The sequence below is a fragment of the Cyprinodon tularosa genome, unplaced genomic scaffold, assembly GCF_016077235.1.
Source record: "Cyprinodon tularosa strain WSP-4 unplaced genomic scaffold, ASM1607723v1 ctg1303, whole genome shotgun sequence".
NCBI lineage: Eukaryota > Metazoa > Chordata > Actinopteri > Cyprinodontiformes > Cyprinodontidae > Cyprinodon > Cyprinodon tularosa.
The window spans coordinates 444-18,278 of record NW_024038119.1 but is presented as its reverse complement, the minus strand read 5'-3'; the positions used below and the strand labels follow the sequence as shown (position 1 = coordinate 18,278).

The 17,835-nt window shown below is 44.1% G+C and overlaps 1 protein-coding gene across 1 annotated transcript; it reads right to left on the bottom strand.

Annotated features, from left to right (window-relative positions):
• Positions 1-6,084: 6,084 nt before the first annotated feature.
• LOC119778227 lies at positions 6,085-17,576 on the bottom strand. The gene is made up of 8 exons (XM_038277378.1): positions 17,454-17,576; positions 17,242-17,400; positions 16,800-16,877; positions 15,702-15,843; positions 14,644-14,688; positions 11,934-12,383; positions 8,714-10,251; positions 6,085-6,163 (listed from the first exon to the last, which is right to left on the bottom strand). The coding sequence occupies exons 1-8, from the start codon at positions 17,574-17,576 to the stop codon at positions 6,122-6,124; spliced, it is 2,577 nt and encodes an 858-aa protein (XP_038133306.1). The 3' UTR covers positions 6,085-6,121.
• Positions 17,577-17,835: the final 259 nt, after the last annotated feature.

Here is a 17,835-nt window from a genome sequence, read left to right as displayed (position 1 = left end):
ATGACATCACATCAGTAAACAAAACATAGTGGCAACAACTCATTTCCTGACCTTAACATAGAAATGCAGCATCTAGAGAACAAAAAGATCAATTTGGACCAACAAAAAAACAAGATGAAGACAGAAGATCAGATCTTTCTCCTCCTGTATAGATAATTTATAAACCTGCTAAATGAAATAATTTGGGACACTTCTCATAGATTCTATTAATTAAGCCAGAATTAATGCAGAGCTTCAGAATCATGTCTGAGAAAAACGAAATATTGACATAAACCAAAGGAGGTGATCAAAGCAGCTTCCAGCCACAGCAGTGGTTCTGTACCTCAGAGTATTATTGGTAGAACTATCAAACATGTTTACGGTAGTTCTTGTTTCATCAGGCAGTGCAGCAGCATCCGTCTATCTTTAAACCCAACCTCTGGTTCATTCAGTGAACATAAAGCTGGAGCCGCTCTGACGGCTAAGCCTGGTCTAAGCCACTGAACATGTGTACCTGCTCACTTCTAGCTTCTCTGCAGCCACTACTGGTCAAAGAAAAGAGAAAATGTTGGTCAAACATTTCTTATGCTGCACATGTCAGAGAACAGGAGGGCAGCATGCACTGGAAAAGGGACTGAATGAGGGAGACACGGCGACCAGGAAGGGACAATGTGAGGCAGAACGATGACACAGCCTGTCTGCTACAGGGTTAGATACAGGCGGGTCACAGAGGAGAGGCAGGAACCAGCAGAGCATCCATCCATCCATCCATCCATCCATCATCCATCCATCCATCCATCCATCATCCATCATCCATCATCCATCCATCATCCATCATCCATCCATCATCCATCCATCCATCATCCATCCATCCATCATCCATCATCCATCCATCCATCCATCCATCATCCATCATCCATCCATCATCCATCCATCATCCATCATCCATCCATCATCCATCCATCCATCATCCATCCATCCATCATCCATCCATCCATCCATCATCCATCCATCCATCCATCATCCATCCATCATCCATCCATCATCCATCCATCCATCATCCATCCATCCATCCATCCATCCATCATCCATCCATCATCCATCCATCCATCATCCATCATCCATCCATCATCCATCCATCCATCATCCATCCATCATCATCATCCATCATCATCATCCATCATCCATCCATCCATCATCCATCCATCCATCATCCATCCATCATCCATCATCCATCATCCATCCATCCATCATCCATCATCCATCCATCCATCCATCATCCATCCATCCATCATCCATCCATCATCCATCCATCCATCCATCCATCCATCATCCATCCATCCATCCATCCATCCATCCATCATCCATCATCCATCCATCATCCATCCATCCATCCATCCATCATCCATCCATCATCCATCCATCATCCATCCATCCATCATCCATCCATCATCCATCCATCATCCATCCATCCATCCATCATCCATCCATCATCCATCCATCATCCATCCATCCATCATCCATCCATCATCCATCCATCATCCATCCATCATCCATCCATCCATCATCCATCCATCCATCCATCCATCATCCATCATCCATCCATCATCCATCCATCCATCATCCATCCATCATCCATCCATCCATCCATCATCCATCCATCCATCCATCCATCATCCATCATCCATCCATCATCCATCCATCCATCATCCATCCATCATCCATCCATCATCCATCCATCATCCATCCATCCATCATCCATCCATCATCCATCATCCATCCATCCATCCATCCATCCATCCATCATCCATCCATCATCCATCCATCCATCATCCATCCATCCATCATCCATCCATCCATCCATCCATCATCCATCATCCATCCATCATCCATCCATCATCCATCATCCATCCATCATCCATCCATCCATCATCCATCCATCCATCATCCATCCATCCATCCATCATCCATCCATCCATCCATCATCCATCCATCATCCATCCATCATCCATCCATCCATCATCCATCCATCCATCCATCATCCATCCATCATCCATCCATCATCCATCCATCCATCATCCATCCATCATCCATCCATCCATCCATCATCCATCCATCCATCCATCATCCATCCATCATCCATCCATCATCCATCCATCCATCATCCATCCATCATCCATCCATCATCCATCCATCATCCATCCATCATCCATCCATCCATCATCCATCCATCCATCCATCATCCATCATCCATCATCCATCCATCATCCATCCATCCATCATCCATCCATCCATCATCCATCCATCATCCATCCATCCATCCATCCATCATCCATCATCCATCCATCATCCATCCATCCATCATCCATCCATCATCCATCCATCATCCATCCATCATCCATCCATCCATCATCCATCCATCATCCATCCATCATCCATCATCCATCATCCATCCATCCATCATCCATCCATCATCCATCCATCCATCATCCATCCATCCATCATCCATCCATCCATCATCCATCCATCCATCATCCATCCATCATCCATCCATCATCCATCATCCATCCATCCATCCATCCATCATCCATCATCCATCCATCATCCATCCATCATCCATCATCCATCCATCATCCATCCATCCATCATCCATCCATCATCCATCCATCCATCATCCATCCATCATCCATCCACCATCCATCCATCATCCATCCATCCATCATCCATCATCCATCCATCCATCCATCATCCATCATCCATCCATCCATCCATCATCCATCATCCATCCATCATCCATCCATCATCCATCCATCATCCATCATCCATCCATCATCCATCCATCCATCATCCATCCATCATCCATCCATCCATCATCCATCCATCATCCATCCATCATCCATCCATCATCCATCCATCCATCCATCCATCCATCCATCCATCCATCATCCATCCATCATCCATCATCCATCCATCATCCATCCATCATCCATCATCCATCCATCATCCATCCATCATCCATCCATCCATCATCCATCCATCCATCCATCATCCATCCATCATCCATCCATCCATCATCCATCCATCATCCATCATCTATCCATCATCCATCCATCATCCATCCATCCATCATCCATCCATCCATCCATCATCCATCCATCCATCCATCCATCCATCATCCATCCATCATCCATCCATCATCCATCATCCATCCATCCATCATCCATCCATCATCCATCCATCATCCATCCATCCATCCATCATCCATCCATCATCCATCCATCATCCATCCATCATCCATCATCCATCCATCATCCATCCATCATCCATCCATCATCCATCCATCCATCCATCATCCATCCATCATCCATCCATCATCCATCCATCCATCCATCCATCCATCCATTCATCCATCATCCATCCATCCATCCATCCATCCATCATTCATCCATCCATCCATCATCCATCCATCCATCCATCCATCCATCCATCCATCCATCATCCATCCATCCATCTATCCATCATCCATCCATCCATCATCCATCCATCCATCATCCATCCATCCATCCATCCATCCATCCATCCATCATCCATCCATCCATCCATCCATCCATCCATCATCCATCCATCATCCATCCATCCATCCATCATCCATCCATCATCCATCCATCATCCATCCATCCATCCATCCATTCATCCATCATCCATCCATCCATCCATCCATCCATCATTCATCCATCCATCATCCATCCATCCATCCATCCATCCATCCATCCATCCATCCATCCATCCATCATCCATCCATCCATCTATCCATCATCCATCCATCCATCATCCATCCATCCATCATCCATCCATCCATCCATCATCCATCCATCCATCTATCCATCATCCATCCATCCATCATCCATCCATCCATCCATCCATCCATCCATCATCCATCCATCCATCCATCATCCATCCATCCATCTATCCATCATCCATCCATCCATCATCCATCCATCCATCATCCATCCATCCATCATCCATCCATCCCTCCCTCCCTCCCTCCCTCCATCAATCCTTTAATTTCACAGTGATTGGATGCAGCTGTGAGGAAGTCAGACCCTCAGCAGGAACAGCTCCATCGTTTCCCTTCGTCTGATGGCCGTTTGTCACCATGAGGATGTCCCAGAAGAAGAGGCATGAGCACCGTTTCCATGGAAACAACCTTTCCATTTGATGCTACAGTAGCAGCCATTCAAACTTTCCCCACTCTCCTTGGCTGGTCCCCTATAATTCTTTTTTAAACATCAATCTTTGTAGTAAAATATTCTTTCTGTCATGATTTATGGACATTAAGATCTAAAGAGAAGCGCCATCTCCTGGTCAGACCCTGTAATTCAGGGAAAGGGTGGAGTCAGAGTAAAAAAATATGCAGGAGGGGGGTCACTGCAGTGGCTGGAAGTTGGAGGGAAGTGGGCCGCCATTCAGCTGGCGTTTGACTGGGAGCGGCCATTTTGAATGGCTGCTACTGTAGGCGTTACCCAGAGTTGGCGACATGTAAGGAAAACAAGCAGAGCTAATATTAGAGGACTGGAAGAAGAACAGGAAACGTCCAGAAGTCTTTGAATGCAGCGTGACAGCGCCATCAGGGCACGGAGCGGTCCCCCCCCGCTGTGGATCCAGTCACCTCGTCTCTAGCTAACGGCTGATTAACCAACTACAGGATGGAAAAGCTTCCAGGCTAAATCTGATCCAGATGTCATCTCAAAAGTCCAGCAGGTTTATTCCATCCTGAATAAGACTACAGACACATGTGCTAGGCTAATCAGTCCATTAGCCAGATGGGCCAAAGATGGCCGCTGGTCTGGTTTAGCGCTTGTCACTAGCCAGTCCGTCCCGGAAGCACGATCAATACCATCAGCTCATTTGCAAATCCAGATATACATCCAGGTCACCGCGATCTTTACAGGAAATGGGATCCGACGCTACTTCCAGAAGCTAACTTTATCAGCTTTGCATTTAAATATAAATCTAGTCTTTTTGAGTTCTGTTTTCCTTTTGTGCTAACATTATGGTATATAGTGCTTAATCTAAAGAAAGAAATAACTAAAATGTAGATAAAGATGGTTTAATCAGATTCGCTGCTCTGAACGTGTCCCATGATGACGTCAGACAAAAGGTTTAACAAAGAAAATGTATAAAGCATCAAAACTGTCTCACAAAAGTCCAACATTTTTTTTAAAGATGTGTATAATCAATTTTTTTAAGTAAGTTATAGATAGAAATAAATAATTATAGTACCATAATTACATTATTTTTGGCCTGCTTGATGTAGATCTGTACGTTCTTCCAGGACGGATCGTTCTTCCAGGACGGATCGGGTGGTGACAGCTCTCTCTCTTTGTTTTCCCGTCAGGAAGGCTGGCGTCTGGAAGAGCATGTGAATATGGCTGAATAGAGGATTTCCAGTCCCTCTGCACCATCCCTGCTGACGTCACCATGAGGTGTGAGCAGCGACACAAGGACCACCGGGGTGAGACGTCCGGGATCAGGAAAGGAGGAAGATTATCGTCCTCATCCCAGAATCACATTGTTTGGGTTTATATCCAACATCTCTGGCAGAAATGTCCTCCATGTCTTCCCTGCTTCAGGTTGAAATGAAACGGATCATTTGACCTAATAGTTTTTAATTCTGATGAAAGAAGCAGTGATTGAGCCTGGATCAGGGGGAGATTATAATCCACACGACACACTATGAAGAAGCAGACCAGCGGGATGCTAATCCAGCCTCTGAGACTCATCAGACAATCACAGTTACAAGGTTATTCCTCTGTCTATATACATGTCTGGATCTCCAGCGTCTCTCTATGAGACACTGCTGCTAATTACAGATTCTGGTATCTGCATATCTAATCCAGCGATTCTGGTTGCTTTTTACATTTCCCTTTATCTGTTTATCTGACTAAAGCTGAGTAAATCCAGATCAGCAGTAATTAACTGGGATGCATCGACTTGTGTAACTCCTCCATAATGTCCTCCTCCTCTCCACCATCCAACGTCTTCTTATTAATGAACTTTAAACCATCTTTTCCTCATTTCTCCAATCTTCTTTCCTGGTTTTTTTTGGCTTTGGTAGAAGATGAAGCAGACGCAGCAGAGCTCACTTCAGGTCGATTCCCCCAGAGGTGGCCTTCTCTTTGTTCTGAAACAGAGACAGTAAATCCTTTAAAACTCGGTGTCTACCCTACACGGCCACAGCAGGCTGCAAAAACGAGCGAACAAACAGAAGCAAGAGACGCTTTCATAGCTCTGCACTGCAGACAAGCTTCTGCTGATCATATAACAGCTAATACCGAGCCCTATAGAGAATAAGGTGCTGTTAGCTCTATGCAGTTAGCCTAGCACAGAGAATGCAGAGGGTCCAAATTCCTGGAGGGAAAGGGAGACTCTTGATGATGGCTGTGTGGATTTTAAGGTCATTTAATAATCCTTAAGAACTCTGACTATTCTCTCCAACATGCAGGGCTTCATGGAGACGTAAGTCATGCGCCCTCTGGTGGATGCAGACTGACTGACAGCTGTCTCGTTGCTCATTTCTTAGCTCTAACTTTTGATCCTTTCCTCATCTGCAGCCGTTTAGCTGCATCAAAGTTATCTTTCATTTAGAGGCTCTCCTAAATAGAAACCAACTGTAGTGCTAAAGAAAAGCATTTATATGCTATAGAACCAAGTGGGCCTTCTATCAACATGTCCAGGGTTAAAGGATAAATGTCTCAGCAGGACCTTCCTACTTCGTTCATCTTTAGCAGAATTGATCCCTGCAGCGGCGTCTCCAAAGCTCTGCATAGAGAGCGGATCAGACAGCAGCTGATCCTGAACGCTGCTGCCTTTTCTACAGCTCCAATTCACATCATGTCATCTGTGGTCGGAACATTTAGTGTCTCTTATTTCATATATTAATTTATCCTACTTACTCACTATAAACTTTTCACTCAGCCTGTTTCACCTGCAGGGCCACACAATTCTGCTGTGTGAGGATGTTTATAGAACAGACATAGCTTCTTCCCAAAACAAGCCAGATTCTTTCTCAGGTTTATTTATAACATTTTACTGTTTAAACAAAGTGTCTGTAAATAGTTTAGACTCTGACTACTTTCCATTAATGGGGGAACGAACGCTGCCCAGATCAGAACAGGGCTGATTACCGTGCAATAAGGGCCGTATGATAAACTGTTCTCTCTTTTCAAAGATAAAAATAAAGTGCCGACTGAGAGAAATCCATTAACCTCCGTTTATATAACTAGGGTAAATAATTGAATACTTTCTTCCACTACAATTTGGCGTCACAAACAGGATCTCCTAAACTGATTCCTTCTGGGAGCAGTTATGACGGAAGTGTCTGATCAAACTGGGATTAATTCCTGGCCTCAACCCTAATAGATAGAGGACGGAGGACTTCTGACTTAATGTTTCCAGGGTCAGCAGGTGATTACCTACTGATGTTTTTGAAACAGTGAGAAATCTTCAGTCGGCATGGCTCAAATAAATTTAGACTAAAAGTTATTATAGAGGTAACAGTTTCTACTGGGGAGAAAAGGTGTTTTCCACTTGAGAACCAAGGGAATTAATGGAGGGCTCTCTCTGGATGGATGGATGGATGATGGATGGATGGATGGATGGATGACACCAGTGGGTTGGTGTGCAGTGGAACAGGTTTTCAGTTCTTAAGCTGTAGAACAAAGGCGAGTTTCTAAGAAATCACCTCAGCAACAGAGAGAAACTGGTTAAAATTAGAAAGCAGAAAGGCGCGTTTAAACTTTACACTACACATACCGGTACTTACACTGTACTATATTTTACACTATATATAAGTAATAATAATTAATTTTAATGGTGAATGGTAAAAGAAACAAAACTTTAAACTCTTACAGGAAATCAATAACTCATAGGTAAAAACTATTAAACTAGAAAGAAAGTAAGTAGGGCATAAATAAGGTGAAACTAATTACAACTTGTAATTTCACCTTATTTTATGCCCTACTTACTTTCTTTCTTTAAAAACTGGGGTGAGCCTTAATATTTTCTATGGCAGTGGTTCTCCATCATGGTCCTAAAGTAGCGCTGCGCGGCGAGGTCTAAATTTCTCCTCACTGCCTTAGCTGCCTTCTAATGCTGCAAAGCCTGTTAGTAGTGATGGTTAATGAGGCGCCTTGAAGCCAAAATGAATTGATGCTGCATTGATTCTGTCTCATGGAATACTGACATCTGCTGGACATTTAAAGACACTACAGGCAGCCTATTGGACAGACTGAATAGATTTGATGACCTGGAACAATGATAACACTGAAATAATTGTAGGTTATATTGTATTATTTCCTACCTATGTTTAAATTGAAAATATCTTTGATATGCAGCCAATAAATAATGTGAAGATATATCATAACATGGAAATTTAGGGAAAATGTGACTGAGGATGCTTGTGGACTAGGATTTTAAATGATATTTTAAAACAATGATAACAGTAAAAAGAGCAAATAAACAAAATTCTGATAAGTCGAGTGATAACTGAGAGGAAAAGTATGAGACTCAGTGAGTCAGATGAATTCTCAACTAAAGCAGTCTGTGGTCTGGTGGTTTGTCTAAATTTGGTGAACATCAACATTTTTAAACTCAGTTGGTGAAAATGCAAGAAACAGGTTTGTTAAGAAAATACCAACAACATGAAATCACAACTTTAAGACTTCAAACTGACCTTAAGAGATGGTCTAGGTGGCCTAACTGGTCTTCTCGGTTGTACCAGATCCGGTGCGGATCTTGGCGGGGGCGTTTCTTGACACCTGTTCAGAGGCTCCAGGTCATCGGCTACATCCGGACATGCTACGTATCCTCCAGCTTCAAACACGGCTCCCAGATCAGCTCCAAAGAGCATCTGAGTGTTTGGGGATTCTGATGGCCTGGAGTCCTGCATGGTGGACCTGCTGCTGATGGCCTGCTGAAGCGCATACGTTGAAGCAGCGATTATACTGTTGACAGAACTCACATTTGTGTTGCAGGGTTCCGGCCTTTGTACATTGTTGGATGCTAGCTCGCTGTCTGAGCTGTTACTGGACAAACTGCGATTTAGGTCTGTTTCAACGATGCCTTGATATCTTTTCACTCCGGCTGCACTTTCATGACTAAACATGTCTAGTGTCTCTTGGTTGTCATGGCTACATAGATTGTCAAATTTCTGATTTTCAGTGACGCCAAGATCCTGTGGTTCGTCAAGATGGACATCTGAGATGAGCGTTGTTTTCTTTTCCGTTTCATGAAATCCCAGAAGCTCTTGATTTCCATAATTATCTAAATCCAAAACTTCCTGGTTTTCAGGATATGAAAATTCTTGCAGTTCGTTACTGCCAGAATTATTTGGTTCCACCCACTCTTGGTTGTTATAGCTCAGAGGTTCTGGTAGCACCTCCTTGTTGTTAATGGGACAGGTCTCCACCACCTCTAGGTTTTCATAAGAGCTGTAATCTGTGAGTTCCTTTTGTTCAGAGGTGAGCAGCTCATTGTTCAAAGATGGCTCCAACACCTCTTGGTTTCCAAAACTTTCATAATTAGGGACTTCTTCGAGGGTGTAGTCATACTCTTCAAGAACTTCTTGGTTTTCATATGTCTGAGGTTTCAGTACTTCCTGGTTTGCATAGTTAAAGTTTTCCAACCCCTCGTCGTTTTCATGGGTAGTGAGAACCATTTCCTCCAGGTTATGATCATCACAAAGGTCTAAATCCACCTGGTTCTCCTCATCGGGGCTGAGTTTAAAGCCATAAGGGTCTGAGTCACGTACAATTTGACAGGCGGTGATGTCAAACCCATAGGGATCAAAAGTTAGCTCATATGGCGGAGGAGATGTGGGTTCATCATCGAAGATGGTAGCATTTTCTGCCTGTTCTGGGCTCAGCTCAGCTTCATCAGGGTCTACCAGGGTATGGCTGGAGTTTTCTGGGCTGAGTTTAAACCCATAAGGATCAAAGGAAGCAGGACAGGCTGAGCTGTAGCTCAAATCTAAATCATTCTGCTCAGAATCAGATTGAAGTATAACTTGCTTTAAAGGGTCCAGTGTATTGAGGGGCGACTCTGCATTTCTGGCTTCCTCTGCATCGATTTTAATCTCTTCTGTTACCAACATGGAAGTCAGATCATGAGGAACAGGTTGCTTTTTGTCACTTATCCATTCTGGTTCTGGCATCGTGCGGTCACTGTGATGATGATGATGATGACGATGATGAGCTGAAGCACAGCTTGAACCTAGCAGAAAAAGGAACAAAATTACTATGGAATGTTTATTAAACGTTTATGAATCTAATCAAGATTTTTATGCAACCTTGAAGGTAGGAGAGATAAGAATGAATGTTCTGAGGGAATATTTAGATTAGTCTGGTCTTTATAGAAACTGAGCGAAAAAAGCAATAAGGCCTTCTTTATTTTGAGGCCTAGCAGTCTTAATACCAATGACTGCATGATGGAACACTCATAGTTTTGCTAACAGCTCTGCTAACCGGGTCCACAAACAGAACTGCTACCAGCTCAGGGAATCGGTCTGCTAACGGCTCCGCTAACTTCTCTGCTGACAGGTCAGAGGTTCTGAGTTCAAGTCCCACTCCCACAGACTGCCACTGTGGCTCTCTGAGCAAGACAAAGCAGAGAGTTCATATCGTTGCTCTGTACTTGTGACAGTGGAATGACAATAAAAGCTGAAAAAAACATATGTTAAACAGTCCAGCTAACAGTTATGCTAAACACCTCAGCTAACAGGTCTTCTAACAGAAGTCTGTAAGTCTAAGAACACTTGAAGCAGCTTCAGACTGTAGCCGGCTGTCCAATTCAAAGCAAATGTTTAAAATGTTTTATGGTTGTGATCTATCACCGCTATATCCAGTGTATTCTACTGCTAGCTAAAGTCGGGCATACACTGTACGATTTTTTCAATCATTCTACGTAGCTACAGCTCAAACTGTACGATGAAACCGCAGGGTTTAAAAGTTCTCATCTCCTGATGTTTGTTCTCACACTGTGCGACCCGACGCTCTGATGCGATCTACCTGCTCTCACTGTATGTCTAAAAACCAGGTGGGACTCAGCTCCGCAGTGAGATGGAGCTACTGGGACTCGTCTATCTGGAAGCCAAACCAGTAGCAGAGGAACATGAAGCTCACTAGAGTGAAACGCGCTGCCTTGGATATTTGGGCGATTTAGTGCTGAAAGCCCTAAAAAGAAAAGGAGACGACGTATTTGGACAAAGACATGGCTGAGCTAACGTGGCTACTACGGTCTGACAGTTTGACAGAAAGAACTCCATTTCACTCATTGCCCCCCCGCCATGATGCTGGGTTTACATGTGAGAGGAAGAAAAAGAAGAATCCTTGTTTGCCCACTGAGCGATTTGCCCACGGCCACCTTACGACGGCCGACTGGATTTCAAACTCATTTGATTTTCTCCTGACTTTAAGATTCCTAATGGGGGGGTGGTCGTTAGAGGCTGGTCGCCCCTCGTTACCCCCTGTTCACTACACCACGCACCATCAGGCTGGAAGTTCACAAGATCAAAGAATTCTCGCACGACTGGAGAATCGGCCCGAAAAAGGGCAATAAGTCGTAGAGTGTACGCCCGACTTAAAGCATTGACCAACCCTGTGACCTCCCCGTTTGAGGTTCTGCAACATGGCGGTGCCCTGCTCCAAAAGTTTTAAAACATTGTTGTTTTTTTTTGTTATTTTACGTTTATATTTTTCTCATTTGCAAAATAATTATTGATAATATTAAGACACAATAAGGTTAATTATGTTAGTTTGGTTAATCGTTTCATTTTTATCTACAGCAGAATGGTTCAGTTTTCCTTCAATCAGAAGCTGTTTAACAAACATTTCCAAACATATTGGGTTTTGTTTGAAGAAGTTTGAAAATGAGAAGCTGAAGCCTTCTTCTGGTACCTTGATCTGCTGCGTCTTCAACTGAAGCCTCCTCAGCTCCAGGTCCATGTTGGTGTTCATCCATCTTAGAGGGTGAAGAGACGGGACAGAGGTCCAGTTCGTACCCACTTGGGTCGGATTCTACAGAACACTGACCTGGACACCTCCTGTCCTTCACCGGCTCTGGCATGAGCTCCTCTGATGAGCTCTGGATGGGTTTAAAACCACTGGAATCGTCTCCCACAGCGATGGCGTCCAGGTCTTCTCTGCTGTAGCTGATTTCTATGTCACTGTCTTCATCTGGAAATTCAGACTCAAAGCACTGGGTTCCAGTTGAAGCTTTGTTTTCAGCACATGACAAGCTGGTGTCTGCCTCATCGCAGGCGTTTTCCGCTTCCCCATTAGCGCAGGGAAAGAAAACGTCCTTCGCAAAAGGATCACTGCCTTTGAACGGGTCTGAAGCAAATCCATCTGAAAAAGCAAGAGAGAGGATTTTTCCTATCAGAGTGGACCAGAGATGGGACATGTGGAGTCAACAAGTCATCTCCATGTCACGTATTTAATCTACCCAGCTAATTAACCGAGTGAGTCCAATCTGCACAGGTTGATTCACGGTGAAGATTGGACTCACCTGCTTCACTGGGTGGGTAGAACAAATACATGACATGGAAATGACTTGTTGACTCCACATTTCCCATCTCTGGCATAGACACATTTAGGGGACTGGCGGCCTAGCGGTTAGGGCATAGGGCTTTGAATCCTGAGGTTGTGAGTTCAATCTCCAGCTCCCACAGACTGCCACTCTGGGTCCCTGAGCAAGACCCTGCTTGCATCCCCAAGGGGATGGGTTAAATGCAGAGAAGTAACTTCCCTCTGGGATTATTAGAGTATATAAAATCGTCTGAAACCTTTAGCATCAATCAGACTGCAAGCAGCAGAGGCAGTTGGTTTACATGTGAAGTCAATGGTTGATCATCAAGCATCAAGGTGCAGCTAAAGTTCCTGTAGTGCGTTTTGAGCAGCAGGGGCCTCATGAGAAGAGGAGGCGCCACATCAACCAATGAGAGAAGCTGATCTGGGAGCTGGCAGGGAGTCAGACGCAGCACTGCTGATGCAGAGCTCTATGATCACTCCTCTGAAACAGTTTATTAACGCCTAAATTAACTTCAAACGTAGAAACCTGCCGGCAGAATATGTTGGCTTTTATTATCCTGCTGCCTGCAGTTTGTAGCGCAGACCTGAAAAACGCTAACATCTACTTCCAGCCGCCACCAACAGGAGGGGAAAACCCTGGAGAGGCGAGCGGGCCTGAGGCAGCTGCTGCTGGGGATTCCCAGTGACAGCGCAGCGCCGGTATGTGGGGGTCTGAGCGGCTCCCACAGAGAAATAATCTTTGAAGGCAGGATGGTAATCTGGATGAACTGACTGCACAGACCATGTTTTCAGGAGGACTTTCTCACTTCAACATAGATTCTAACTACTTTCTACCCGCTGATCACAGCTAATATAGCAAAGCTGCTCTCTGGCGTCGAACACAGGAGCAGCAGAAGCATCTGGACTCACTTTACTGGACTTTATAACTCTTCTTATGCACTTTTGTACTATATACACTCTTTTATATTGTCCGTTGTATCTTTATCCTTAATGGCATCTTGCTTTAACTCTTTGTTCTGTATATAAGCTACTGGAACCAGAATTTCCCTGAAGGAGTACTCCCATGGATTAATAAACTTGAGTCTATGTCTGACCTTAATGTGGTCAAGCATAAAAAATGAAGCAGCAGACGCTATTTTGATGCTGAAATCAGGTTTGGTGTGAACGTAATATGAGCGCTGCCGCTGAGTTAGGATAATTATCATTGATGATGCGTGAGTTTATTACACCTTAATATATATCAGAACTGATGTTTTCCCCAGTAGTTAATCTAATCAGGCCAGTTCCTCTGTCCGGATATAGACTTATAATCTTCATCCTGTATGTGGTAAAGATTGGGGAATGGAATGAGGCGGCATCCTTCAGCTGAGAACAAAGTGTAATATTCTGTTGAACCATGGATGTCTTCTCATCTGCTCAGGTGTTTGATGATGATGTGATGATGTGGCAGACTAAAGTATAAAATGCTTCTCTGCTTGTTTGTCAGGGCTGCTTCATGAGACGGGAGCCCGGTTGGTGAGCAGCTGCCATCTGTAACTCTGAGCAACTTCTCTGATCTGAGTTAGATTATAATATCTATCAGAATCTGTTGTCACGTCTCCTGGTTGTACATTATGAAGTGTTGTTTAATGAGATTGTCCTGAATGATCTCTTTACTGGAAAACGAACCGACGGGAGAAAGCTTCAAGGTGGAAACACAGAGCTTTCCTCTGACAGATGCCATCGGTAACTGGAAACCCTTCCTCAGTTCTGAGTGAGATTAGAAAAACTGCTGCCGTGTCTCATAGTCATGTAAAACATAAACATTATGAAGGTTTATTTAGAAGAAAACAGCAAATAGTTGCAGGATACTGGCCCTCAGGAACTGGAATTGATCACCCTTGATGAAGATGATCAGTATCTATCACATGCAGCTCTAGGTTGTTTCCCAACAAACATCCTCTCCTCATCCTCCTATAGATGCTGTGGTGTAGAAAGGTATATATTTTGTTGAGTTTTATGTCTCTATTGAATCTAGTTTCATTGTATTTCCAGAATGTTCCAGAACGACCGTTCTGTTCTAAGGATGGATCCTTACCAGATGAGTCCGTTTTAGGAAACAGATCTTCATTGAAGAGATCGTCTGCAAGTCGGGAGAGAAATCGGATAAAAAATGCATTCTATCTTCATTCATTCTATCTCTATTCTCCCACTCTGCAGAATCTGTTAGTTCAATCTCTAACGTTCTGCTCTCTCTGCTTTTCCTCATAGTAGCTTCATCTGGTCTGTTCCTGTTTGGCTGTGACTCCATCCTGGAGAGAAATATCAGCTGTGCTGCTGCCATCAACACCTTTGTTTCTAGATGTTGGAGCTTGGCCTGTTTTCCAGTGTGGTCCTGTTTCTCTGACTGTGACTAACTGGATGTGCTCTCTTCATCCTCTGACATGGGAGCTGGCTCGGAGCTCGTCTGCCTGGCTGTGTGTTTCCTGGACGGGGCCGCCTGTGGAGCTGGTTGACAGTTGCCTTTTGTATCTATGCTTCTTTTTCTATGTCTGCTTCTGTCTCCTTGAACCCCAGTGGGCCTCAGCAGATGGCCGCTCACACTGAGCCTGGTTCTGCTGGAGGTTTCTTCCTGTTCAAAGGGAGTTTTTCCTCTCCACTGTCGCTACAAGCATGCTTAGTGTGAGGGATTGCTGAAGAGTCAATGAGTCGATGCAATCAGCTGGTTTTCCTTAGATAGAAAACTTTGTATCAATCTGACTGGATGATCTGGTTGATCTGGATCTATAAAGTGACCTGAGATGACATGATGCTAATTGGAGCTATTGAAATACACTGAATAGAATTGCATCATCTTTAGCTTCTGGAAACATATATCTATCTTTATATTTCTGTCTAGTGATGTTCGCAGTCTGCTATTATGTTTGCAGTATCCGGTGTGAATCAGAAAAGCAGCACTTCTGCTTTTTTTCTCTGCGTGAACCAGCTGATTGGTTCTCTCCTCCTGGATGAGCTGGTAGAGACAGGAGATATTGACTTTTCAGCAATCCCTCACACCAAGCATGCTTGGAAACAAAGTCCAGTGGATTGTTTTTAACCTTTTTGGACGTCCCTAAAATCTAAAGTTTGGATCAGAGCTGTGAGGGAGACACGTACTATCAGTCTGGCCATAAGTGAACAGGTTGACTTGGTAGAAGTCCAGCTGACTCAGGGGGGTCGGACTCGGAGCAGAATCGTCCTGCCGCTGGTCATCTCTGCCATTCTCTTGATCCTCTTCAATGTCTGATCGATCTATTTCCTGTTGACAAATACCCAGAGGCATTGTTAGAATGAAGTCTCATTATTGGAGTGTTATAAAAAATAATACAGTATATTCATGAAATGTCACATTTAAAGAAAAGTCGCTCATATTCAGAATTCAAACTTCTGAAAGTTCTTAAAATCTGAAATGATTCCATCCTGTTCAATAAATGATCAGTGTTTTTAATTCAGAGTAATTTTCATGTGAATGTGCTTTACTGGAGGCATCCATGTTTGTCAAAGAACACTACTGCCACCTTCTGGTTAGTGACGTCACGGTGCGGTATCGGCTGTTGATCAAGTCCCAGTGCTGTATCTGGTGTTTGTCACAACGCGCTATTATCCAAGTCATCTTGAAAACATTCTTCTTCCAAATGTTGGCTACATATTACGGGTTTTTTCTCTGGCCAGAAGTTCGATGGCAAATCCTCCCTCTTCAAGTTGGCGATCCAACGACCAACCCGTCCGTGGAGGATCAGGAATCAGAAAGGTGGAATAACTCTTTTTTTTCACTTTTCCCCGATGTATTCCAGCATCCAGCTGCCATGCACGTGGGCATTGTCAGTTTCACTATAGCTCTGGTGAATTTCAATGGTGAAGTCCTCTGGAAATCTTCAATAATTGTTGTTGATTGCAGATGTGTCTAGTAGTTCCCATTGATTTAGCTTGGAAAGCGGGGAGAATGGCGCTAGGCTTACCGCACCGTGACGTCACTGCTGGAAGATGGCAGGAGGGAGGGGCTACTGTATTTGGGCAAAAATGGCCGCTCCCAGACTCAGTGATCGTGATGAAAATAATAATTCTTTTACTGATTTACCTCATTAGTGGCTGACTACTGACCGGACTTTTCCTTTAAAAGCTTTTATTTCTATCAATCAGGCGGTTTGAGGCGTCCTGCTCCATGATTGGACAGATTGGAAAGTTTGAATTTGTGCTTCGAGGTTAGCGTCCCACCTTTGTAGAGCTGCTCCCACTTTCGTCGTCCTCTCTTGTACCTGCCAGGTTATTGCAGAAGGATAAATCTCCAGCCCCCTTATTGAGTCAATGAGAGAAATAGAAAGTAGGAGACGGTTCAAAAAATACACGACAAAATGAAGCAAAGTGACATATGAATGGAAAACAGGCATGTATAAAGTTCTGTCATGCTTGTTAATAGGTAGTAGTTTTTATGCACAGTGAAGCACTCTGCTACTCAGGATTGTTTAAGTCACATTTTTCTCCAAAGGTGGCTGATCTGAGGTTCTACTGAACCTCTGAAATGACAGGCTGGACAGGAGATATAGCAGCTCCGGACCCCCTTCAGGTTACATCGTCCTCTATTAGCTGCACTTTGCCCAGATTTAGGAAATGTGCCTTATAACGGTGTAACCCCCCCCCCCCTTACACCGTGGCTCACCATTATAAGGTCGGCATACGCGGGCAGTGATTGGCTCCTCCCCCACGGCTTCATAGGAAGCAGATCATCTTCAGTGGTGTCTGCAGGAGACGTGAACTCCTCCAGCTGGCTGTCAGGTGTCACTACACCTCCTGATAAAGAATACAGCGTCTGCTCTTCCTACAAACAGACAACAGAGCAGAGTCATCAATAAACTCTATAATCAAACTAACATCAGATGTGAACGCCTCCTCGTTATGCAGCCTTCTTTTTGTCCGTCTTGAAGGACGGATCCGCTGTGTCCTCCGTAGCCTCATGGATCCCATGATGCATTGCGAGTCCAAGTAACCTGCCATCTGCGTCGCCAGACCCCATTTACTGGGGCACGTGCCCCAGTATAAATCTCATGAATATTTGCAACAGTATTACATTTTTTAATGCATCAATTTAGATAATTCCAACGGGAGGAGACGCATATTTCTACTCAAATGCGTAGCAAGTGTGTTGGTAACTCCAAATTGAGGATGAATTAGCGCCCCCACGTCAGCGCATGTCACTGCATGAACTGCAGGTAAATTAACGCGCTGCTCTCAGCTGAGTTGGATGGGACACTGT